At 43.4% G+C, this 25,130-nt stretch overlaps 1 protein-coding gene across 1 annotated transcript; it reads left to right on the top strand.

The window, feature by feature from the left end:
• On the top strand, positions 1–25,130 carry sh3rf2 (SH3 domain containing ring finger 2; the record flags this gene model as incomplete). The annotated part of the gene is made up of 10 exons (XM_080746673.1): positions 1–408; positions 6,264–6,527; positions 7,551–7,646; positions 9,106–9,480; positions 17,248–17,369; positions 19,272–19,442; positions 19,976–20,241; positions 20,726–21,039; positions 22,665–22,972; positions 24,869–25,130. 10 exons carry the CDS (start codon positions 1–3, stop codon positions 25,047–25,049), a joined length of 2,505 nt encoding a protein of 834 aa, XP_080602799.1. The 3' UTR covers positions 25,050–25,130.

The following is a 25,130-nucleotide window of genomic DNA, read 5'->3' as shown; positions in this document are numbered from 1 at the left end:
ATGGAGGATCTAGCCCTGTTGGACCTGCTCGAATGCTCTCTGTGTCTGGAGCGGCTGGATGTGTCTGCCAAGGTGTTCCCCTGCCAGCACACGTTCTGTAAGCCCTGCCTGCAGCAGGAGGCGTTCTGTTCACAGCCACAGCAACCGCAGCAGCAGCTGCTGCTCCAGCTCCTCTGTCCGGAGTGTCGCACTCCTGCTCAGGCCAGGTCCGTGGACGAGCTGCCCGAGAACCTGCTGCTGGTGAGGCTCCTGGAGGGACTCCAGCAGGTGTCCATGGGGCCCGGCCGGGGGGCCAGACAGTCTTCTTCTGCCCGCTATGCGGTGCCCAACAACGGCATGGCCCTCAGGGAGGGTCAGCAGCAGGAGGGACAGAGCTCCCAACACAGAGAGAAGCAGGGGGACCGTGAGGTGAGTGTGGTGGTCAAAACGGTCTGTAAAATGATGTTCCATAATAATGCAGGGTTTCTCAAACTTTCAAATGTCAAGGTCTCCCCTGTCAGAGTTACAGACTTGTATGGGTCAATTTAGACCCCCCTAAAGGAAGGAACCCACAGAGTCCCTGGAATCCACGTTGAGAACCACACTGCTATAATGGATCTCAAACTGACACATCCCAACTAGCCTGTCCACCACAGGCAGCCCTAGGTAACTTTAGTGCGGTCCAGAGTTATTAGCATCCCTTTCAAATTAAGTTATTAGTCAGAATTTAGTTTTGAAACAATAAGTGTGCCAATTAAGCTAAAAAGAATGACCAAACAACTTATTATAAGGTTGACGTTCACACTGACAATATTTCCTCTCACCTCAGTAACCCATTTTAAGGGTTATTTCTTGTTTTTGCTAAAATAACAGTTAAATAGCGTATACATAGGCCTATTCTTATGTTATGGTAATCATTGCTGAATGTTTGTTCTGTAATGGAAGTCTCCCATCTCTCCAGCTCTTTAGTAAACAGAACATGCATTTTCAGGTCTGGATACCATGCAGTTTCATCCAATCTGGAGAGAGAACTCATACAGTTTAAAAGGTAAATTGGAAGTGATGAAACAAACAAAACATGTTGCCAATAAAATTAGAACAGCATTATAATCTTTTGATTGGATGAAATTGGTGTCCCATCTGAAAATGTAGTTTCTGTTTACTAAAGACCTGGGAAGACAGGAAGAAGAACCCTGTTACCAAACAAACACTCAATATAACAATGATTACTATTGGAATATAGAGCCTTAACGTTTAACCAAAAAAATATCACTACACTACCTTTTAAACCAATACATATTAATGGCAAGAACCAAACCTATTTTCTGCTGAGTGTCTATACGTTTCCCACATTACTGTGAGATCAGTACACACTCCCTTAATCTCATAATAATTAGCTACTTGCTCCAGGGCGCTTCCACTGCGTCACCACAGTTGACTAGCTGCTGGCATAATGCGAGTTTGGTGTTGTATATCTGGCTGGCACAGACGTTGCCAAAATATTAGTTTGTTTATGTTAACGGTGTTGTTTTTTTCTTTCACTCTAACCTCCCCATTTAATTCCACTGGGGAATTTGCCAGAGAAATGTACTTAAATATATGTCACTCACTATCTCATGTATAATAACAACAAACCAAATGTAAAGGTGACATTAGTCTTAGTTTGATTAAGTGTAGAATTTGGATGGTGGTTTTACCACTTGTCTTGTGCTGTTGCATCCCTATTCTGGGGGGAACGAAAACTGCAGATCCACAGGCTCACATTGCATCACAACACAACGTGTTGTGAGCTTGTTGTTCAGCTTTGATTCATTAAAGATTGAAGACTATTAGAAGTTTACCTAGGAAAAGTTACAGTTTCATGAAAGTACAATTCACTGGCACAAGGTCAACTAAAAGGATCGACACCTCAAAAAAGCTTTTTGAGCCTGTTTAAATTGGGGTCCTTTTCTTTAACTCATATAATATAACATTGAGTTAAGTTTTCTGTTACCAGTTTCGAGCAGCCGCCTGCAAGTGGCTTTTCAGAGCGGTTTTAAAGGAAGGTAGGGATTTACACTCCTTTAAGGCCTTCAGTAGGGCGTTCCACATTTTAGCGGTATAGCAGGAGAACAAATTTGACCCTTTGAGCCGAATCTGGGTTGAACATGATCTGTGGAGCTGCTTCTGGTGTTGTAATTGTGGACATCTTTGACGTTTTGGAAGTATTTTGTCAGGTACATTGGTAGTGGTGTAGTGTATCTTGTACACCAGTGACCAGGCCCATTGCAAGATGCTGTACTCTGTCAGCTACTGTGAGCCACCCCACGCTTGAAAAGTGATTAGCGTTAAGGTGAGCCCGAGAAGGAAGGTTAAGCAGGATCCTAATTGTTTGAGGAGTCGCGAGAGCATACGTTAACTCCATAGTCAAAGTGAGGGTGAATGAGTGCACTTGCTAGAGTTTTCCATGTGTTTTAATTGACCAGCGGGGCGATTTTTTTTTATTACCGTAGTAGTGATTTTTTCACTGGCTACTGTTGGCATGCAAACTTTATATGAGACCTTGTTTAGTCTAGGATATTCATTGTCCAGTTAATTGTATAGAATTTTATATGATCTAGGCTTGGTAAAGGCCAGCCTGTAATTGATACCGCATGTTGACCCCAGATGAATACAAAGAATCCTGTGTAACTGGCTGAACTGACCAAAGTTGTGTGAGGAAAGCATATTTAAACCCCTGCATTCTAAATGTTCCTTGCAAAAATCCCCAGATCGATCCATACAATAAACTGACCCAGAGAAGGACTTCTTGACTGTTGACTCCTGTCTAAATTTCTTTTACCAGTGCCATACCATGAAGGATTCATACTAGCAGCTCCAATTTAGGCATTTAGCTGGAAAGATGCAATTAGAAATTGCAAATGTGGTTGCTGTGATGCGAATTTTGCAAATGAATTTCATCTTACTATGCGAATTTTCCCCATTGAAGTCAAAGGGGAAAATGAATTTACTAATACATTAATGGCTATATATGGAGATCTCATACGAATAAGATTGGGTCATCTTAAAATCGTCTCATACAGTATAAGCATTGTGGTCCAAAAATAAACAAACGGTCTCTGCGATATTGTCGGGGAGGTGGTGGCTCTGTATGGTTTATGATAGTCAGTCACTAATATTTGATACAGTCTGTTTCTGGTGAAAATGTAACTAATTCAGCAACAGTAACATTAGCGTTTTCTCACCATCAATTGATTCTTCATATCCATATGAGTCAAACCGCTGAGATAATTTGTTTATGTTTGGAACACAGTTCTTAAATGACGCAATATAAAAAAATCGAACCTCTGTTCGAAGTGGAGCTGTGTGTGTGTGTGTGTGTGTACCGATTTTTGTGACATTTGAAGAAAATATGTAGGAAAAGGAGCAAAAAGTGTGTTTTGGAGAAAATTCAAGATGGCGGAAAATCTATCCTGGCGCAAATGGGCGTGGCCTATATGGGGAGATGCGTCTTGACCCAAGGAATCCAGGGAAAAAAGAATTTTAATTTTCCGATCTACGGTTCAAGAGTTACGGGGCAAAACGCAAAGTGTCTTGCATTGTCCCATTATAAGTCAATGGGGACAATTCAGCGTCGTTTTTTGCCGATTATGTGGCCATTGTAAGGCGGATCGGAAAGAAAGTTACTAGCACACCATTCCCGGCCGAGCCGCACGTTTTGATGTATATATTGCGGGGGTGGCGTAAATGGTGCGGGACTAGTAGCGTGCCGAAGTTTAGGCTACATACAGACACGGACGGACGGACGGACGGACGGACGGACGGACGGACGGACGGACGGAGACCCACACACACGGCCACGTATAGGGAGCTTGTGTTCCACACAGCTCCAAAAAGTCCAGGGGAATTCAGAATGGGGATGAAAAAAAAAAACGTGAACCAGGTAGATTGTGCAAATGACGTCAAACTTTGTTACTCTATATTTACTCAATAGTTTACCATGTAGAGCATAAAGGGTATAAGCGGCTAAGGTTGTTTATTTATTTATTTTATTTATTAAAAAGCTTCATCTAGCGCGTCCACTAATTATCTGAGACAGATTAATTACTTGAAAACTATATTTCCCCAACAGGGTCCCACACAGGAACGTTGGGTCATCGTATTCTTTCATCTACGGCGCCATTTGAGCGTTAATTAACATAACACCAAGATGAAGTGCACTCTAATAACCTCCCTGGAGGACAGAGTCATGCAAGCTCATTACTCTTAATAAATGTTAGCAAATCAAACTCCTTTTTTTAGTTTGAGAATATTTGTGGAATGAAAAACATGAAATGTCTTTGTTTTGCAGGAAAATGGCCCTTTTTAGTCTGATACTTCTGACAATTCAGTTACTAAATCCCATTAAAAGGTGCTGTCAGTCGGATTCTTTTGTTAAATCAAGTGTTAAATTGCTCTATATTCTGATTGTAATCATTGCTAGAGTGTTGTTCAGTAACGGGGGTCTCCCTGTCTCTTCTGCCCTTTAGTAAACAGTAAACATGTTCAGGCCAGGACACCAATTTCATCTATTCAGGAAGGTGAATTCATACAGGATAAACAAGTGAAATTGGAAGACACAAGCTGATACATTATCTTTGTGGGGTTAACAAAAAACCTTACACCCCTTTAACAGACAGTTTATTGTTGATATGTCAAATATTTTGAATTGCATCAACACTATCAAACATATAATTTTCCAAATGTCTGTCTGTCTGTCTGAGTGAGTGTCTGAGTGAGTGTCTGTCTGTCTGTCACAGCGTTTCTCCTCAATGGCTGGAGCAATTGATCTGAAATCGCATCACCATTAGCATATGAACATACCTGACATAACTGTGAAGCCGGTTTGTCACTTTCACAAATCGTATGCTGTATATTAGCGTTTTTATGGTGTATCTATTCTGCATCTAGCATGAGGCTTATCTATTCTGCATCTAGCATGAGGCAACATGTTTAACCAGCTCTGTGTGTCTGTTAACACAGTATCTCTGTAGCCATTAAACGAAACGGGTATTTCTTACATTGATGCTCCTACATATTATCATGCAAGCACCAGTTAAAGTTACTTTCCATCCCTCATATACTGTGTGCACAGTGCACACCCCATAACCCACACACTGCACATCATTTCAGAGCTCATATCTTTGAACGGGTAAGGGCTAGTAAATTAGATATGACAATTTAACAGGCCAGACATTTTTGGAATTAAAACAAGTTGTTCATGAAAACCAGCGAGAAATTGGGAAGTAATCCTGAAATCAGGGTGAGGAATGCAAATTATTCAAACTAAGTGTTGATTCATTTCTCAGAAATCTCCAGACAAGCTAAGCATCTTCTCTCAATCCAGAAAGAGAGAACAGAGAACAACACAATGACATTTAAGCTCCTCACTGATTGGCATCTAAAGGGATGTGTGTGTGTGTATGTGTGTCTGTGTTTTGTCTTCATTGTATTTGAAGGACTGGGGCCTTTTACTAATGTTCTGCACAAGGCTTATGTGAGTTGTTATTGCCTGCTGCTATCTCCCCGTCTCTCTCATTCTTGTTGGCAAATGTCCTTTGCAAAGTGCCTGGTCTCACTTTGTCACTGTAGAAGAAGTAGGTCAAACCCAAAGTTTTGTGTTTCACTCGAGGGAAATGCAATTGTATTGGCGAGCTGCTATTTGTTTTATATCTGACGACATGGGAAAGAGTAGCCCAGGATCCCTTTGGTATCTTGATGCTTCTCGGCCCAAATGCAGGAGATTGAATTGTCATTATTTTTTAATAATGTTAGAATTTATGAACAAAATGTGTGCGACACATAACTTTAACTTGGTAACATGCCATGGTATCAAAAATGTCAGTTTTATTGTTTTAATAACATTTTCATTCAAATGCTCTTTTATAATGTGTCTTAATGTTTCAACAGTTTACCACTTAAGCTAGATATATACTTGCCTGGCCATACACCAAAGCAAGAATAACAAATCACAATTGCACAATGCGCGTTGCATTGTGATGAGTTGGGAGCTTATAGATATGCTAGCCTATGCCACATTGTGACGTTTTGAGAGCTTGTAGAGCTAGCTACAGTATATTATTTTTGGAAGATTTTGGACATTTTTCAACGACACACCCAAAATAAGGAGGGCCGCTTGAAAGTGATTCATGTTTTGTGTAAACCACTTTGAATTTTCCATTGAAATGTGCTATACAAATAAACTTGCCTTGCCTTTCACAGCCAATTAATCAAAACATGTGGTATTATTTTCACGCTCTGTGCAGGTTGTTCCCAGAGCTTTGCACAACCACGGACGAGGCGGCATGGGAGAGCTGGTCCTCAGTAATGCTAACAACACCACCAACCCAAGACAGAAGACGGAGGAGAGCTTGTACCACAGCAGCAGTGGGCCTGGCGCCGCCAACTTGTCGCAGGCCGACAACCTGATGCCTCAGTCCCAACCGCTGGCTCTTTGCAGGGCCCTGTCTGACTTTAACCCCAGCACAACGGACCTGGAGGATTACAAATACTGCTTGAGGTTCCTCAAGGTTCGTCTCCCTTCCGTGCAGTAACTAACCTGATACTTCGACGAGGAAAGCGGCCCGATTTGAGAGAGTGGAGTCCGTGTGCCGTGTTTACACGCAACCTCACTTGTAAATGCAGGGAGCATCGGGAGGCTAGAATAATAGGGTTTCCAGTTCAGAGCGGTTTATTAACTCCAGGGACACTCCACACCTACATCAGGCATGCTGCAAATTGTGATATGAGAGAGAGAGACAGAGAGAGAGGCAGAAAGAAAGAGACAAGTGGACCATTTATTTTGGAGGGGGCGATACAGTATATCGTCACTGTCGGGCAGAAACCTTGTATCTACAAGTTTCAAATGTGTAAATCTTTTCGCAAAGTAAAGCTCTGCTTCATCATATGGCCAACTCACAAAAGTAGTGAAAACAGCTGATCTACAAGTACACAACGCCTCGCATCGCGAGAGACAACACACCAAATTCAGCATCATGCTGGTGTGTTCCGTTTGCAAGCATACACCAACGATTATGCACAATGGTGCTATTTCATAATCTCGGTTGCTTTCTTTGTCCCTGCTAGAAAGGAGCAGAGCCAGGGGCACAGTAGCACAGGAAGACCTCCGCTCCGCTCGCTGCAGTGCCTGCTACTTAGCGTAAAGGACTTTCTGTGGGAGTTACATAAGGACCTCAGTGTTCCATTAAAGCACGTCTGAGAGCTGGTCAGATGGGTTTGAGAGGGCGAGAGAGAGAGAGAGGGAAAGAGAGAAAAGACGAACTGGGCCCTACAGAAATAAAGGCAGTTGTCACATGCTGTGTGTGTGTGTGTGTGTGTGTGTGAGTGTGTGTGTGTGTGGAGAGGGGGGGGCTTCAGACTCCAGGGCTGATTCTACAGTATTCCAAACATGTACTCTTTTCTTTCTTTTTATAACTCTCCATTCAATCTGAATTCACGCCCCCCTCTGTGTCTCCTTCTACCGCCCCCCCCCCTCCCCCCCCTCTCTCCAATCCCTTCCTCCCCCTTTCCTCTCCTGTCATCCTGGTATGCAGGGAGACATCCTTACAGTTGTCAGACGGGTGGATGAACACTGGATTGAAGCGAAACTTGGAGACAAAGTTGGGATTCTCCCTCTACAGTTTACAGAGGTTTGTCCCTCCATTCATTTCTTTCTTTCTTTCTTTTTTAATTTCTTTCTTTCTTTCTTTTTTAATTTCTTTCTTTCTTTCTTTCTTTCTTTCTTTCTTTCTTTCTTTCTTTCTTTCTTTCTTTCTGTTTCTCACACTGTCCATGTGAGTTGAGAATGAGTGGTCTCTTTAGTCTCTTGTGTGCGTTGCAGGTTGCGTGGGCTGATGCTGTTTGACGCTATGCCTCGAGTAACAAATGCAACTGTAAGTGTTGATGCTGGAAGCGTGGGTCACTGCTGTGGCGCTGCCTTGTTTTTTTCTTTTTTTAACGTTCAAACCTTTTGCTTCATCCATAAATGCCAGTGGTGTACACAGCAAAGTGCTGAGGCACGGCGCTGTGTCTGCATCCCCTCATTAGTGTGACTACAAGGTTTACTCGGGTTCACAGAGGTTGCTTAGCTTGCTGACTGTCACTTCTTTTACTCTGTACTTCCTGCCTCCTGAAGAGAAGAGAACGTCTTCCTCGTCAAAGAATTGAGATATTTTATCTGCTCCTTTTTAACCAGTTGAACCCTATGAGATCTTGCGACTCGGTTTGTGGATCGGCTATATTCAGCGAAGAGATTTGGTGTGGGAAACGACTAGAGGACCTAGTATACTGTAGAGCCCTGGAGGACCCTGGTCAACTAAGTATATAGGCTTTAAGTGGTTAATGCTTCTTCAGACATTTTACTTGTTTACTTCTGTCTCTCCTCGTGTTGTCATGTTATTATTTTACCTCCTTTCTCTTCTCTTCGCTGTGTTCCTCCTCTCTTCTCAGCTTTCTCCTCTCATGCTTATCCTTCCTGTCTTCTCTTTTAACAACAACCCCCCAACATTGTTCCTCATCTTCCTCTGCTCTCATCTTTCAGCGTCCTGCTTTCTCCTCTCCTCTCCTCTCCTTTCCTCTCCTCTCCTCTCCTCTCCTCTCCTCTCCTCTCCCCCCTCATTCTGTGCCTCTCTCGGTGTGTCGAAGCAGTGGAGCGTGAGGACACGGTAATGCTTTCTCTGCTTGGGTGGCGTAACAACACATCACTGTAGGGAGTGAGAGCATTAACCCCGTCCTGCCTGACGGTCTGGTGGCGTGACTCTGCACAGTCCGTTTTTCGGCCATCTGCCATCGTCTTTCCCACTGCCTCTTGCCCTCTTGGCGCGCCTGTCGCTGTTCAGACCCGACTGTCGCTGTTCAGACCCGACTGACAAAGTTGTATGGGTGGGTGAGGTAGTTGTTGTGTGTGTGTGTGTGTGTGTGGTCGTATGTTATTTTTGCGAAACAGTGATAGTTTTCTTTTTCTCCTGTTCTCTTTCAGCCAAACTCTGTAGAGGTGAATTGATGTAGCTGGATGACCTTGTTGTTGTCTAGCTGAGCAAAGAAACCATCAGTTGGTTATTGTGTTCAAGGGGTTCTGTTGACATGTTTCGTTCTTCTATTCTCTTTCAGCCAAACTCGGCAGCTGTCAAACTCCTGGAGGGTAAGAACAGGAAGGGGAGGGACTCATCAGAATCCAACCAGCGGACTGGAAGTGGGAGCAAGGACAAGGCAGCTGACGCACCCGACAAGACCAACCATTTCGGGGTCCTTCAACTCCCGTCAAAGACTCCTACGATCGGCGCTCTGCCTCCCCCCAGCCAGGGCAAACAGCTGGTAGTTGGCAGCAGTGCCATCTACCAGCCGGCCAACATCTGCACCTTCAACGGCCTGCAGGGCCCGACGCCCCACCCCTCCAACGCTCCAGCCAACCACGGCCCTGCTCCGCCCTCCAGGGTGGCCTGCCAGCACCGCCGCTCCGACGGGACGCACAGACACCTGTCACAGGTGAGTCCTGTGCCTACACAGCTTCCTTATTGAGAAATCAGAAAAAGAGGAGGCCTATGTCTTTTATAATGATTACGGTAGTAAAGATAAAATCTCTCTTTGTTCCTAAAGGGGAAACCTCTAAAAGTCAAGAAGAAAAAGATTCCAAGGTTTTCCAAGGCACTCTTCCCAATGTAAAAAAACTAGCTTTAATAAAACAGACTAGTTCATCATTGAACAAAAAAAAAGCATGCCTACATGTTTTGACCTCGGGGCAAAGAGGAAGCCATCCTTATTGTGTCAGTCACGGCGGTTCAAAATGTGTTTGTTCTGTTTGCTTTACCTCGTCTTTTCCCATCTGTTGGTGTGCCACGTGGATTTCCTTTAGTTACGCTTTGGTCTCCCTCTATTTGTTCTACTATAAAATGTATGTTATTCAAAAGACCTGGCCTGTTTTGTCAGTGATAATGAATGTTTTCATCAGTCACTAGAAGAGAACAGGGAGGGAAGCATTACACTAAGCTCCAGGAATGAGTGCAGAGGGAAAGACATCGCCCTTGTGTTTCTGTTCGCCGATACTGTACATGACTAACAGGCTCACATGGAGACAGATGTGGAGGCCCACGACTGAACGATGGAGCGATAAAGAGGGTGAGGGATAGAGGTTAGTGGAAGGAGCCAAAGATTTTAATCGGCCTTGGGAAGTAAGCCAGGTTTCCCCCCACTGGAGATGAAGAGCAAGGGGAGAGATAAGGACTGTAGGAGGAGTGTTTGATTAGCTGTCATACTTTTAATTTGCAAATTAGTTGAGGTGAATGTGGTTTGGATGGAAGAAAATGTCAGAAGAGAGATCCTTTGATTGAGCTCCCTGATACAGTAGCAGACATCATTCAGAAAATCAGAACCAATGATAAAATACTGTAGATTGAAGTCTAGTTTCTGATTATCACTGAAAACAAATCAGAAAGAGCAAAAAAGACTGGCAAACTCCTTTGTACTGCACTGGTCTGTTCTTGCCCAAAGGTCTCTCTGCTCTTAACATCTCTAACATATCGATTGGAAACAGGCCAGAGGTTGGAGGTTGTAGCATAACAAAATGTGGTCATGTTTTACGAAGATGCTTTAAGCCTTAAAGCATCTTGACCACATTTTGACCACATTTTGTTATGCTACAACCTTCAACCTCTGGCCTGTTTCCATGGATGAATTGCCAAGTATACCACCAGTCACCCTGTTAATGCTATTTAGTAACTAATAATGTATCAGCACATGGTGATGAATGAGTACAATGTGTATTATTATACACAGTGTCTCTATCACCATGCACAGTGTTGATGAATGTGTATTGAACCATGTTGGGCAGTTGTTGCATGCCATGAAAGAAATGATTCGGCTTTGTTTATCAATCAATCACATATTCTGCAGAATCAGGCCTCAAGCAGGATAATTTTCAATTTTTTTTCTCATTAATGAGTCTCTCATTAACTGTATGGATTATAGGCCTACCATGAAAATGCAATACGGCACACATACCATTTAAACTTCTAAATTTCTACAAAACTGTCCTTTCATGTCAATCAGAACAAAATTACTGTGGCTAGCGTTGTCATAAGCAGGTTAATGTCAGGTTAAGGCTGGGGCGTTTCCTGTATACGAATGTCTGCAAGCATTAATTATGAACACAAAGTGTTGCCAAACGACCTGCCCTGATACGACGATTTCCTTTGATTGAGGAGACAATTCACATGTCTGCCCTGCAATTATACTGTGCAGGCGTGCACTGTACTGTACATGTCAGCCTGCGAAGGGGAGAAAGACGGGCAAAACGAAGGAGGAGGAGGAAGGAAGAGGAGGGGGACTAGACTGGAGAGGAAGGGCAAGAAGGTGGAAACCGGGGTGGGGGGGGGGGGGGGGGGTGCATGGTTTGAAGTTAAAGCTGCTATCCGGAATATAATTTAACCACTTGAGCTTTATACTGTACACTTTGTCATAGGAAGAATAGCATAAGTATCTGATTGCGATCGTTGTGAGCTTAAAGATCGACTGTTTTTGAAAGTTTATGACATGACCAAAATAGGGATGCAGTATGGTAGAGAGATAATGTTAATACAAACTATATCCTGCAGTGGTTGGAGGTGGTGTCCCTTCTCTTCCATTGAGACCCGACCCGACACCTACAACACTAGCTTACGAGTACTGCCTGAAACTAGTGCAATATCTCCACTACTTTATGTGAGCGGGTGATGAAGCCTTTTGGACAGATCGGTAGAAATGTACATTTGGTCTGGGGGATCTGGGTTCTAATCCTTGGTAGTACATGAAAGTTTACGGATTGCAGCTTTAAGAAAGGAACTAAATGATGTTATGAAGTTTGGAAGAGGCAGGATGGGATGAGGTGGAGTGGGGTGGGGGGAGGGTACAAGGCAAAAATGTAATAAAGAGAATAATCAAGAGAATAGGTGTGAAATGGAGAATAGGGAGTCTCTCTCTGCTTATCTCTCTCATAGCGATGATGATGATGACTCACTGGCAGGGTGGCTTACATAACGGGCCCCTTCTATCTCTCCTTCCTCTTCACTGAGCAAGTAACATCACCACCGCGGCCAATAATAGACGACAAGCCCAGTTCTTTGCATGCAAAAGTTTCCTCACTCTAAAAGGGGGACAGGACTCCTCGCCATTGGCCAAGCCAGCATGTGGTTTTGAGATCTATTTATAGACGCGCTTCCCATCACCTCTCTCAGCTGTGCAAACTGCCGCGGTGCTTGAAATACTGCTTATAGTGTGAATATTAACGGAGTTGAGTATAAACACAGCATGGGTGCAAAGGAGCCAGAATAATATGTAGGCTAATAATTGAATTTGTTTGCAAATCGTGTACTAATTTGTTCAGGTCCCGCAGTGAGTATTAACAGATGAGTGAGTCCTGAAGGAAAACACAAATCAGCTTGGCGTAATTTAAATGTATAATCAATACCGGTTGTGCTGACTGTTGCATAAGTGATCATAAGTAGCTATCATCGTATGACTGTAGGCTGCAACAACAAAATGTCACAAAAACTCTGCAAGCAGTAATTTAATGAATGAGATTCAATTTTTCCATCACAGCCATAAAAGTAACTCTGTGCAGTGAATCAAACTGTTGCCCAGGTGGTGCCTAAACCCCAACCTTTAACTTCACAAAAACTATGCCTAAACCGAACCTTAACCCTAACCTCACAAATACTAGGCATAACCATAACCTTAACCTCACAGAAAATACAATTTGCCTAAATCTAATCTCAAAACCACTTCCACCTGGGCGAAACACAGGTAAAAGAGAAAGTCTGTTACCCGTCTGTCTGTCTGTGTCCCTTTTATGCCCATATATGGAGATCTCTATCTGTCTGGCTAAGTCTCATTTAATGCCAATTAATTGAGTTTGTGTCAATCATACTCAAATACTGAGTCCAGGCCAGCATATCAGTCAAGTACTTGGACATCATATTGATGACATGAGGGTACTCCATATACTGTATATGGGGATTTGAAGATGTATCAATATCTTTTGGACAACTGCCAACCTCTCCGACTTTCCAGTTTCCACTTGCTTCCCAATCACTCCATAGAGCTATATTATCTGGAGGAAGGATTTCAAATCCCTGCCGACTCATTTCAATGAAAGTTGCTCACCCAGTGCATACTCCCCTGGAAGTCTGCCAGAAGTATTTATCTCCTAATGGAAGGGGGCCCATGTACCGTCACGAGTGAGCCCATATAATATAGTAGCTGAGATTTATAAAGTCGCTTTCCAAAAAAGAAAAGACCAACTTTATTAAGAAAAAGTAGAAGTACTAGATAAAAAAAAAAGAAAAAAAAAGGTAAGCAAGGGTTGGGGGGACTCGATGATGGACATGCTGAGTTTGTCATTTGGGCGATTCTCCAGATATGTGGCGGACGGACGGACAGCAGAGATTTATGACATGTCTGTCTGTGTCCCTTTTTATGTCTATTCCCTCGGGTCGTCGGCCATACGCACGCCAAGTTTGATGTTGATTGGTCAGATTTCTGTTTCTGTATACCTAGATAGATATTGCTAAATATTACCGTACTTTCTTAATATCGGTGGTTACATTTGTTGTAGATTCACTCACATTCAGTCATCGCTCAGTCGTGCTTGTTGTTTCCGTTGCTGTCAAAGATGGTAATTTTAAACACCAGACCTCAATGACTTCAGCGTGACTTCATTTGGTACACGCTGGGTGACGCGCTGGGTCACTGTCTGTTTGTGTTTGGATGATAAAAGAACAGAACAGGAATGACCGAAGACATAACAGACTGATGCGAAGACACGGAGAGGTTGAATGGTTGGAGCCAACCCATTTCAGTTCTTTCTTTCTTTCTTGCTTTCATGCCTGCTTTCATCCTTCCTTGCTTTCTCTCTTTCTCTGTCTCTTCACAAAGGACAGCTGTCATGTCTCCAGGACATACAGTAATAATAATACCGTAATACGTCGTTAACTTGATGTGTTACTTCCGCCTCATGTGACTACATCACGTCATCTTCATTATGACTTCTTTTGTCCTTCTCTTGGGTACAGTGTGAATATAATGCAACCTAATTGTGAGAGAGCCTAAAGGGTTCATGGTACTGTACTGTAACTGTACAGAGGGGCAGTTTTAGAAAAAGTACTCACATTTGTAAAAGTATCAATACGGCATTGCAGAAATACTCTGTTACAAGTAAAATTTCTGAATTCAAAATGTTACATAACATTGCAGAGGGGAGTGTTGTGTTCTTTGTCTACAGGCGAGCATTAACCACTTAAAACCTACACTACTTAGTGGACCAGAGTCCCCCAGGGCTCCATACTGGGTCCCATCCTTTTCCCCCTGTACACCAAATATCTTCGCCAAAAATTGCAGATCTGAGCTTGTCATTTTCAAAATCTATTTCTGGCAAATGTTCATCCCAGAATAGGGACACTAGGTTTCATGCGGTTTGTAGATTAATGATGTTGTTCAACACCGCTGAGCTGTAAATAGCGGCAGGCATGACATGTGTACAGTGCATCACCAAAAGGATAGCGGTCACCGGGAGTAATCAATTCACACCTTTCAGAAATAACACCATGACTCATCACGAGTGGTTTTCATTTTGAGTCACAAAGTCCTTATGGCTAAAAAGCTATTTTCAGCTTGGTAATTAAGGACCATTATCCTAAAGGCCACATTCTCCTCAAAAGCTTGGAGCAACATTAATGCCCTGGGCTTTGCTGCCTTCCATATGCTGGCTGTGTCATGCCTGACTCACAGCCTCTGCCCTGGGAGAGCGGCTGGCATGGATGAGTGTGTCTGTCACGTGTTATGCTGCTGCCGCAACTGTTGTTTTCGGGGCACGTCCCACTGGGAGGAGGCCACGGGGCAGACCAAGGACCAGATGGGGGGGTTATAGCTCCACGCTGGCCTTGGAACACCTCAGGATCCTCCCACCAGTATGGAGTAGCTGATGTGGCCCGGGAAAGGGATGTCTGGGATTCTCTGCTGGAACCTTTAGCCTCGTGACCCAAACCTGGGATAAGTGGATGAAGCTGGATGGGTGGGTGGATCGGTGGATGGATGGATGGAAACAAAGTAACAAAGTGTTTTCTTGGCGAGAGAATAAAGAATGACCCTACATTTTAACAGCCGGCGACTCTGGGTGATGTCGTCCAAAAGATAAAATAATTTCATGTTTTTGGGCGACGTTTTCCACTATCACCTGCTATCGCCAGTAGTTGCCGGGTCCCACTGACAAATAAAGCACTTCTGGAAAATATGGCCGACCGTCGCCCACTGTTGCCTGCTGTTAAAACCATAGTTATAAAAAGCTAGATACCTCTTCCGCTGCTGCAGTTCATTGGAGCGACCGGAAGTGTGAAAGGCACGCTGCCACTCAAAGTGACTACTGGGTAGTACTGGCCAATCACAGTGTCTTTTCTGGGACTTAAATTCAATCCAAAGGAGCTTTATTGGCATGAGGAGACAAATGTTTACATTGCCAAAGCAAGTGCCTCTGGGAAAGAGGGAGTACTGCCTCTGATTGGTCTGCCGAACCTCTGTTTCTGTAACACACGTTAGAATTCCGTAAAAAATGCCTATCCTTTTTTTACCAACGCCTCAGAGCCAGAGTTGGCGTTTACCTTTCTATGTCTATGGTTAAAATGCACTAAATGCCTTTTGGGTATATTGACTTTATACAACAGATGACATAAAGAAAATATAATTTAATTCAAAAACCAGAGAGGATACAAATCTAAGCAAATGGATTACCAATGTGATCAAATGGACACGATTCTGAGTTTTGGCTCCGCCAGGGACTGTCCTTTGCCACGGTTCATACTTCCTACACAGAGGACCTTATCTGCATTTTTCTCTCTACACAAGGCCAGAATGTTTACTCTGGGACATTTTACCCAGACATAATCATAACAACACTAGGTTATAATGAGTCATTCAAAATGCAGTTTGGGGAAAATGGGACTGAATCATAGAATACATTTCTTCCACATAAACTACAGTACCACATTATGTATGGCTGTGATGTGTAAACGTAATCCTTTTCAGTTTTTTTTTTGAGAGGGAGGTAAAGGCTGGTATCACATTCCTTGGAAACATCAGTCATTGTGCACAATAAAATCCTCAGTGTTAATGTAACTCTGAGAGTGTACAAATGTTACATTTACTCTCTCAGAGTAACAAATGGATACATTAACTCTGAGTATTTTACAGTGTTAACTTCAGTATGTTCTGGGCAGAACATTAAAGACTTCATCACAAGACCCTTTTGGCAAAGATGACTGTTGATTTTTTTTTGTCAAGCCACGTTTGCCCTACATCACTGGCAACACACAGATACATATAGTTGTGTTAAATCCACATAAAAATAAATAAACTTTCTGTTGGCCTGCCTTCTCCTCCTCTCACCTGTGTCTGTTAAAGTTGCAATCCGTGGGTTTTGTAACCTGGTCTCTCGTATTTGAGAACAAACTGTCAAACGAACCCTCGCCATGGGGGGGATACACAACTTCTGAGCTTCAGGCAGGGGGGTTTAAAGGTCTTGACGTTAACTACTAGTGAAGCGCGGGCCGACCCGTTGCCCGTGGACCCCGCAAACGGTCAAGATTTCAGACTCAATTGGCGGGCAGCGGGGCGGGCAGGTTATCACCACTCTCATGTGCAAAAAATAAATGAGAATAATCACCTGCTCTTAGTTGCCTTTTATTCTTAATAAGAGTAGGCTAAGAATAAGAATACAACGGTTTGAATACACTTGAATTGAGCGTGAGGGAGCGAGTTTTAAAATGCGCCAGAGAGGCTTGGAGCGAGGTTTCTCCTCCGCTCCTTGGAGCGAGGACCGTCCTCCGCTCCTGTTGGGGCCACGAACCATGTCTGCGCCTCGCAGACACGCTCGCTGACACAGAAGTTGACACGCTGAGCAGTGAGCAGAGCAGAATGCAGTCGCTGATCAGGATTTCACTTAAATGTCTGTCATCCATACAAATCTGTTCATAAATACTTAGTATAACTTACTAAGTTATGTCACCAGCCAGTCAAAGGAAACAAACTTTCGCAAGTGAGACGGATTTTGACTGAATGAACCACAATGACCTCGAGTCGCCCCCATCTCTCGAATCTGGTGATTAATCAATAGCCAACAGCGGATTTAGATATATACTGTATGTGTGTCAGCATGTGCGTCGTATATGTGAATCACAGGTTGATTAGCATTTTGTGTGACGACAATGCTGACCTGTTGCTGCCTTCCAGGGGGAGAAGAAGATGAGCAGCGAGCCGCCGCCCACCATCAGCATGGCCCTGGTCAACCCCCAGGTGACCCCTCCCTCCACAGACAGTAAAAACTCCTCCACCCAGCAGCTCTCCATCAGTGTGTGAGTAATGCCGCGCAATGCAGACAACAAACGGCATAGGAACAACTTCGCTTGGAATCAACTTTCCTAGGATTGCAACAGATTAGTTTGATTAACTAGCAACGGTTAATCAAAGTAATCAAGTTAATCATTGAAAATAGCAGATCTAAACGTGGGCTTGCTAGTTTTCTAAAATTTTTGAGTGAGACGTTGTACGAGTTATCAGACAATTTGGTTAGTCAATTATTAAAAGAATTATCGATGATTGAATTCATCGTTAAAGTGACAGTAAGAATAAACAAACTGATCTCTCACTGTACATAAACAAACAGCAAAAACTAAATCTTAAATCAAACATTATTCACATATTTACACATTCATAAAATGGCATCCAAACTGGTTAAAACACATCATTTCTGCTATTTCCCAACTGTTAGGGATCACTACAGCAGATCATTTGTTTCCATTCTGTCCTCTGCATATATAAATGATTACTTTTGCCTCGCAGCTATCATCTTCAGCATCTTTCTCCCAATACACCATCACCTTTCACCACTCCTCCGCACATGTACAAACCATTTCAACCTGGCATCTCTTGACAACTTTCCAACCTTTGCTGTCCCTCTGATACAGTGGTTATCATACATTTTCATGTCAAGGACCCCAAATTGATATGCAGGCTATTTGGCCATGGACTCGCATCAGAAAAGATTTTGTGCAATCATTTGAAAATATCTAAACATATTTTGGTGCTAACTAAACAAAATTAACTGACTTTGTTGTGGACCCTCTAGAACCCCCTCAGGGCCAACAGGGGTCCCACTTTTGAGAACCAGCACTACTCTAATATACTTATTCCTGATCCTGTCCATCCTCGTCACTCCCGGTGAAAATTGTATCATCTTCCGTTCTGCCACCATTCTGCCTCCTGTCTTTTCGTCTGTGCCACCATCTCCAAGTCGTACAGAATAGCTGGTCTCACTACCTACCTATGGTCTTACACACCTTCCTTTTCACTCTCGCTGGCACCCATCTGACACAAATCCCTCCTGACGTTTGTCTTCACCCGTCCCATCCCTGCCTGCACTCTTTTCTTCACCAGCTGTGCAGTAGCGACTGAGGAAGTTACTGTCACGATTATGACATTTTACATAACGATTCATTGTCACTTAAATAATTGTGATTAACGTCGTTGACAATTATATTTCTGTTTGGCTTATAGGCTTTGAAGTTGCACATGGCAGATATCTAACTATTAATTTAGCGAGTGTCTGTCCGTCCGTCTGTCTGACCATCTGCATGCTGACATCACTGATACTACACAGTTTTGCCGCCATGGTAACCGTCTGTCTGCATGCTACTCTGACGTCATAGTACTGACATCACAGACTGGCCTGGACACGGAACACTATGTATGGGCATAAAGATCTGCCCAACAGGCACTTCAACATGGAACACCATATATGGTCATAAAGATCTGCCAACGGGCACTCCAACATTATTTCTGGGACTCCTACATTCAATCCCTTCTTCCTCTTTCGTGTATCATCGTCCTTGATGATTGGTTGTCGACATTTTATTTCAAAAGATTTCTTGTTGCTTAGAGGAGGCCATGGGGCTGGCTGTCGTCCTCTCTCCCTTGCTGACGTCGGCTTTGGCAGGGTTTGAACCACTCACCTTCCTTATGAAGGGGCATATGCACTAACCACTACACCTTAGATACTGTGCACACATGCACACCCCCTGGGCACAGGACTAGTAACCTAAAAATACAAAGAAATTACTGACATATTTGACAACTTTATAGTGAGCTTGTAGATCTGCTATTTATTATGCGATTATGTCAAATAACTGCGATTAGACGATTATGTAATAATTGTGATAGGCTTACTCTCTGTATAAACTCTCTGCTTGGCTCCTCAGGTGTGCAACCCTCTACTCCTACAAACCTCGACGCCCAGAGGAGCTGGAGCTGAGGAAGGGAGAGATGGTGGGGGTCTACGGGAAGTTCAAGGAGGGCTGGCTCCGCGGGTTGTCGCTCAGGACGGGCAAAGTGGGCATTCTTCCCGGGAGCTACGTCACCCCCGTGCTCAGGTGACAGGCTGCCACACCTGCCTGTTTGGGATAGCTATTTAGCACCGTCATTCATTCCTATCTGGTCTTTTAGTACAGTGGTTCTTAACCTTTTCAGGCCGCGACCCCCAAAATAATCATATTTTAACTGGGGACGAACACTTTAGTTGAGGCATTACATTTTGTATATCACAGTTCTATTGTACTCTATATCACAATTTCTGCCTCTTTTGACAATTTGGCCAATGTTTAAATTGTCATTTCAGAGGTATAAAAATGTCCTTAAATTGTCACTTTAGAAATGTGCTATACACTTAAAGTTTATGTTGGTTTGTTTACTGTTGATTTAAAAAACAGTGTTAAGTTAATCGTCTGGGGACCCACAGGTGGAGAACCACTGCTTTAGTACCTTTAGAGGCTGTTTATTGGTTCAGATAAATCCATGTGTTATTTCAAATAACACATGGATTTATCTGAATTTTGCGCATTACAATTTAGTATACGTGTGTGCTAAATTGATATTTATGCTAATGCTACCTTTTGCATCACCGCAGAACCTCCGCCAGACTCCTGGAGACTAAGGCAGCGACCACATCCTCCCCAGCAGCTGTAAAGAGGCCCACAGCGTCTAGGAATCCTGCTGTGGTCCTTGCTCTTGATAGGGTAAACACAGATGGAACAATGTACTCAACGGGACAGGTCCCATCTGTCCTCAACGGGGCGCAGCATGCAGCACCGTCAGCCGGCGCAGAGAAGTTGTCCTTGTATGGGGTCTCCCAAGGCTGGGACACCGTCAGACGGGTCTTTAATCCACATAGAGGTGAGAGGGGAGCAAACGCATCTGTAGGGGTGCAGCAGTTAATCGAACAAATCAATTGCATGGATTATTTAAAAAAAGGTTATTGATAATCGATAAAATATTAGATTTTCAAAAATAGTAAACATAGCAGATCTACAAGCTCACAATGTGTCTCGTGTGTTATGTGATGCATTCAATGTGCGCTTGTAGATCGGCTATTTTTGCAAACTACAAGCTAGGGCTTATTAGTGGTTAATGAGACTAAAATCGATTTAGATGATTATAACAAATCAATTCGAATTTTTCCATGTCGAATTGTTCATAAAAAAAAGGCACGCTTCTCAATTATTTGATTAATCGGAAAAGTCATGGATAGAATAATTGCTAAGAAGATAATCTATTTTTGCAGCCCTATTTACCTATTCCAACATCAACCTTTCATTGACCTTTTATTGAATTGGTTACTTGAGTTTCACAAAGAAAGAGTGGGCGTCTGTTTCCTCAGGCTCGACACAGCGAGGAAACCACCACGTCCACACGTCCACCTCCAGCCACCTGTCCCACACGCACAACTTTGCTCAAGTTCAGGCGTCCGGCTGTTCTCCTGCCCTGCAGAAGAGGAAACAAGGCAGCATTTTGCCCAGTCCTGGCAGGCCACTGGGCCGCATGTCTGACGCAACAGCACACCCTGCTGGTATTCTGCTGAATGGCAGAGACTTATCTGGCCTGAAAGAGGCAACATTTGACAGAAAGCCTTTCACAAACGGCCCTCACTCGATCTTAGTAAGACCTGACTCGCACAAGAACAACACAGACAAGGTATTGTATTCTCTCAAGTTTTGAAATTGATCTAAGTTCATTTAATTGACTTCCCACTACTTTTAGAATTTCTCTGCAGCATGGCTTACAGTAAACGTTTTTCTTTTTTTTTCGTCTTTTTTTTTTAAACACCGTGACATATATATTTTATCATGACTCCCTCTCCTGCATTTCTGTTAACACACATTTTACAATTTCTCCTCAATTTCAAGCTGTTCTCTGCTGTCTATTTATAGTCCAGTGCAGTCTGCTGTCTGGATTTATGTTCTGTAGTGCATTAATGTGAGTCCTTAGTCATTAATTACCCTGTCTAGAGTATGTCAGGGTCGAGTGTGTCAGGGTCGTGTTATCTAACCTGTTCTGTACGTGCTTGTGTCTGTCTGTCAGTCGGTCTGTCGGTCTGTCTGTCTGACAGACTGCCCCAAAGAGATGATAAACTCAAAAAGATCAAGGTCACATTGAAGGTCAACAATGAGAGTGCATGGGCAGATTTTAATGAAACTTGGTGGCACTTATCAGCAGACATGATTAATGTGTGGGTCAAAACGATCAAGGTCACAATCACGATCAAGGTCAAAATGACATAATGGGTCATATCTGAGTAGTGGCAGCAGTGGCTCAGGAGGTGGAGTAGCTGACCTTGGAATCGGAAGGTTCCCGTTTCGATACCCAGCTCCTACTGGCTGTGTCTACAGTAAGTGTCCTTGAGCAAGACACTTACAGTAACCCCTAACTGCCTCCATGGTTTCCTCCACTCCTGTTTTGTGGATGTGTGTGTGAATGTAATGCACATTATAAAGGCTTTGGAGAAAGGTGCTATACCGTGCGGTATACAAATGCACCATTTACCATTTTATTTACCATTTAGACGGATGTTTGTGGAAGGTTTATGACATTTAATTATTCTGGTTATACACTCCCAAGTTGCTCTGGATATCAGCATGTGCTAAATGCCTACGTTGTGAATTAGTTCTTCTCACCACAACAGATGCCAGAGACAATTCCTCTCGTGAACTTCAGATTTGACAACAAAAGGATCTAGGGCATTCACCAAATATTCGAATATTCGAACATTCGAATATCAAAGTCACTATTCGACGCTGTTCACCGAAGTCGAATATTCGCTTATTTTTATTTTCTTATTGTTTTCTCTTTAAAAAATATATAGTTTATAAAGCTTGGCTAGAGAGGAAGTCATAAGGATGAGTTTTCAATGCCCCTGGTGGATGAATTTGTTAATGCTCTATACCAGGGCTTCTCAAACCTTTTTAGGCTGTGACCCCCAAAATAAACATATTTGAACTGGGGACCCCCACCCTGACAAGCACTTGGAAATGTAGGTATTACGTTTAATGTGACTCGGTTCCGCAGATAAATATTGTGAAAATAGCAGATCTACATGCTCACACAACGCCTTGCAACGCGAGGCGTTGTGAGCATGTAGATCGGCTATTTTCACAATGTTCGCCTCTTGCTTTCTTAATATTTGATAGTTTGGCCAGTCCTGTCGAATATTCAACTATTCGAATACTTTGAGGTCGAATAATTCGAATACTAAAAATCACTATTCGTGAATGCCCTAAAAGGATCATGGTTGTAATAAACCTCTTCTTCTTCTCCCACAGCCAGTGAAGTCGGTGCGGTTCTTCACAGATGAAGACCCCTCTCCTCCCAGACTGCGAGCCTCCTCGTGGTCGTCGGGTGGGCATCAGGCGAGCTCCTCTGGCCGACCCGGCTCCCTTCCTCTGGAGGTGTGGGCCCCCTCGCTCACCTTGGGGCGAGACGGACCCGGCATTGTTCTCAAAGAGGGCAAGAGTCCTGTTCTGAGGAAAGGCCTTGAAACCACCATCTCAGATCTGAGTTCCAGCCTGCAGAAACCGTTGTCGTCACAAACGTCACTATCGGCAGCGTCGGCTCAGTTCAGCCCCAGCAGGTGACGAGTGGTTTCTATATTTATTACACCTTTTGTATATCCAGGTAATTCCCACAGAGATACAAGATCTCTTTTTCGAGGACGCCCTGTCCAACATAAATAAAACATTAAAAGCAACAAATTACAGTGTCACAAATAACAAAACATCATTATTCTACTATAGTAATGTAAAGGGTGTGATATTGTGATATGTGATGGTTAAAATAAGTGTATAGATGTATATTCCATTAACAGGGGTCTCCCCTTTCTTAAGCTCTTTAGTAAACAGAACAGTTTCAGTTTGGGGTACCAATTCAAGCCAATCAGGAGCGAGAACTCCTACAGGATAAACGAGTGAACATGGAAGTGAGAAAATAAATAAATGGGCTCAGTTCAGATTTGGAACTGGAACACTATAACATTTAAGCTGATAAATGGCTTCTCTCTCCTGATGGAATAAAATGTGTAACTTACCAGAAACATTAGTTACTAAAGAGCTGGAGACATAGGCGATTCTAGCCTCTTCCAGCAGGGGGTGCACGACCTCTATTACCTCATGCACGCGCGCGCAGCGCGCGTGCACGACGCTCGCGCGCGCGCTTAGCGGTTTTGTAATGTTGTTTTAGCGGATTTCTGCAGTTAATTTTGTACCCAAATGTAACACAATATAAACAAAAAAAGTGTAAAACAGGTGCTTCTTTTTCTAGACACCATGAGCATATGTCTATAGGATTTATTTACTTATTTTGCAGACAGAGGCAGCACAGCCAGGACATATAAAGCCAAACATCAAGTTAATCATCATTCATCAAGCAATCAAGCAGTCATTTACATTGGTGGTGTGGCACAACCACACCACCAAAGATCCATAACCAGCAGCTACCAATATTTACAAGCAAGTGAAGCAAGCATGCGCGCTCGCTCGCTCGCGCGCGCACACACACACACACACACACACACACACACACACACACACACACACACACACACACACACACACACACACACACACACACACACACACACACACACACACACGGAGGAGAAGAAAACAGGCTGGCTAACTCCACAGTGAACAGATAGTTAAATAAAGCCATGTCTTACCTTAAGAAAATGACAAGAAAATATCCAATGTTATATTGAGGTGCCCAGAAGAAAGTGTTATTCCTTGGAGGCACAGAACACATCGTGTAATCCAGCCTCTTTGAGCAGTGCCGAAAACTTTAGTTCACGTATGGTAAATGTAAAAGCTATCCACATGTCCTATGGATGTCTGTAGTTAACCCCAGGTAGCATATTCCACTGTGAAACAACTGTTTAATTCTGTTATTTAGATAAATCTGCAGGTGTCATCATCTGCCGTTTGTTTTTCAGCGGTGCTGTCAGAGACGTTCAGACAGTCACTGTGATTGGTTGAGAAACCAGTAGTCCTATTACCTCCCGCCCCCCATTTGCTGTGATTGGTTTAGAAGTCATGCTATGGGTGCTTCAAAGGGTCAAAAAAGGCGAATTTGAGATGTTCTTCTTCTTAATCATATTGCGTGTTTATTATGATCAAAAAAATCAAAATGGCCGCCTGGCGGCCAGGGGGTGCACGTGCACCCTAGGACACCCCTTAAAATCGCCTATAGCTGGAGAGACGGCGAGACCCCTATTACAATATTACAATATTGCGCTTCAAAGGACAATTATTTTATTTACTCTATAGTTTTTGTATAAAAAAAAGATCAAGATGGGTAAAATCAGTTACTGTAAAATCCTGCGTGTAACAGTTGGTTCCATTTGTTTAGTTAACAAATTGAAGCTTAAATTAACAGAGGAGGATTTCACTGTGTAGCAGAGCAGCGCCGTCGGTTCCGCTGTGCGGTGGTTGACTCGACTGTGACCTTGAGCGTCTGTTCTTTGTTTGTCCCTCAGGCACAGAGTGACGACAACGTACTTAGCACAGACAGACTCGGAGCTCAGTCTGCTACAAGGAGAGCTGGTCCTGGTCCACAGAGCTCGACCGGATGGACGGGTTCTGGTCACCCAGGAGTGCAGCGGTCTGACCGGCCTGTTCCATAGCAATGTTCTAATGTCCATGGAGAGACTCAGCTGACTGGATTTTACTATTAGTATATTATATCGTCACTGTCGGGCAGAAACCTTGTATTTGTTATTAGTATTTATTTGTATTGTA

Source organism: Nannobrachium achirus, assembly GCF_963921795.1.
Source record: "Nannobrachium achirus genome assembly, chromosome: 17".
NCBI lineage: Eukaryota > Metazoa > Chordata > Actinopteri > Myctophiformes > Myctophidae > Nannobrachium > Nannobrachium achirus.
Note: the sequence above shows the minus strand (reverse complement) of the source record. Positions and strands in the feature narration are given on the sequence as shown.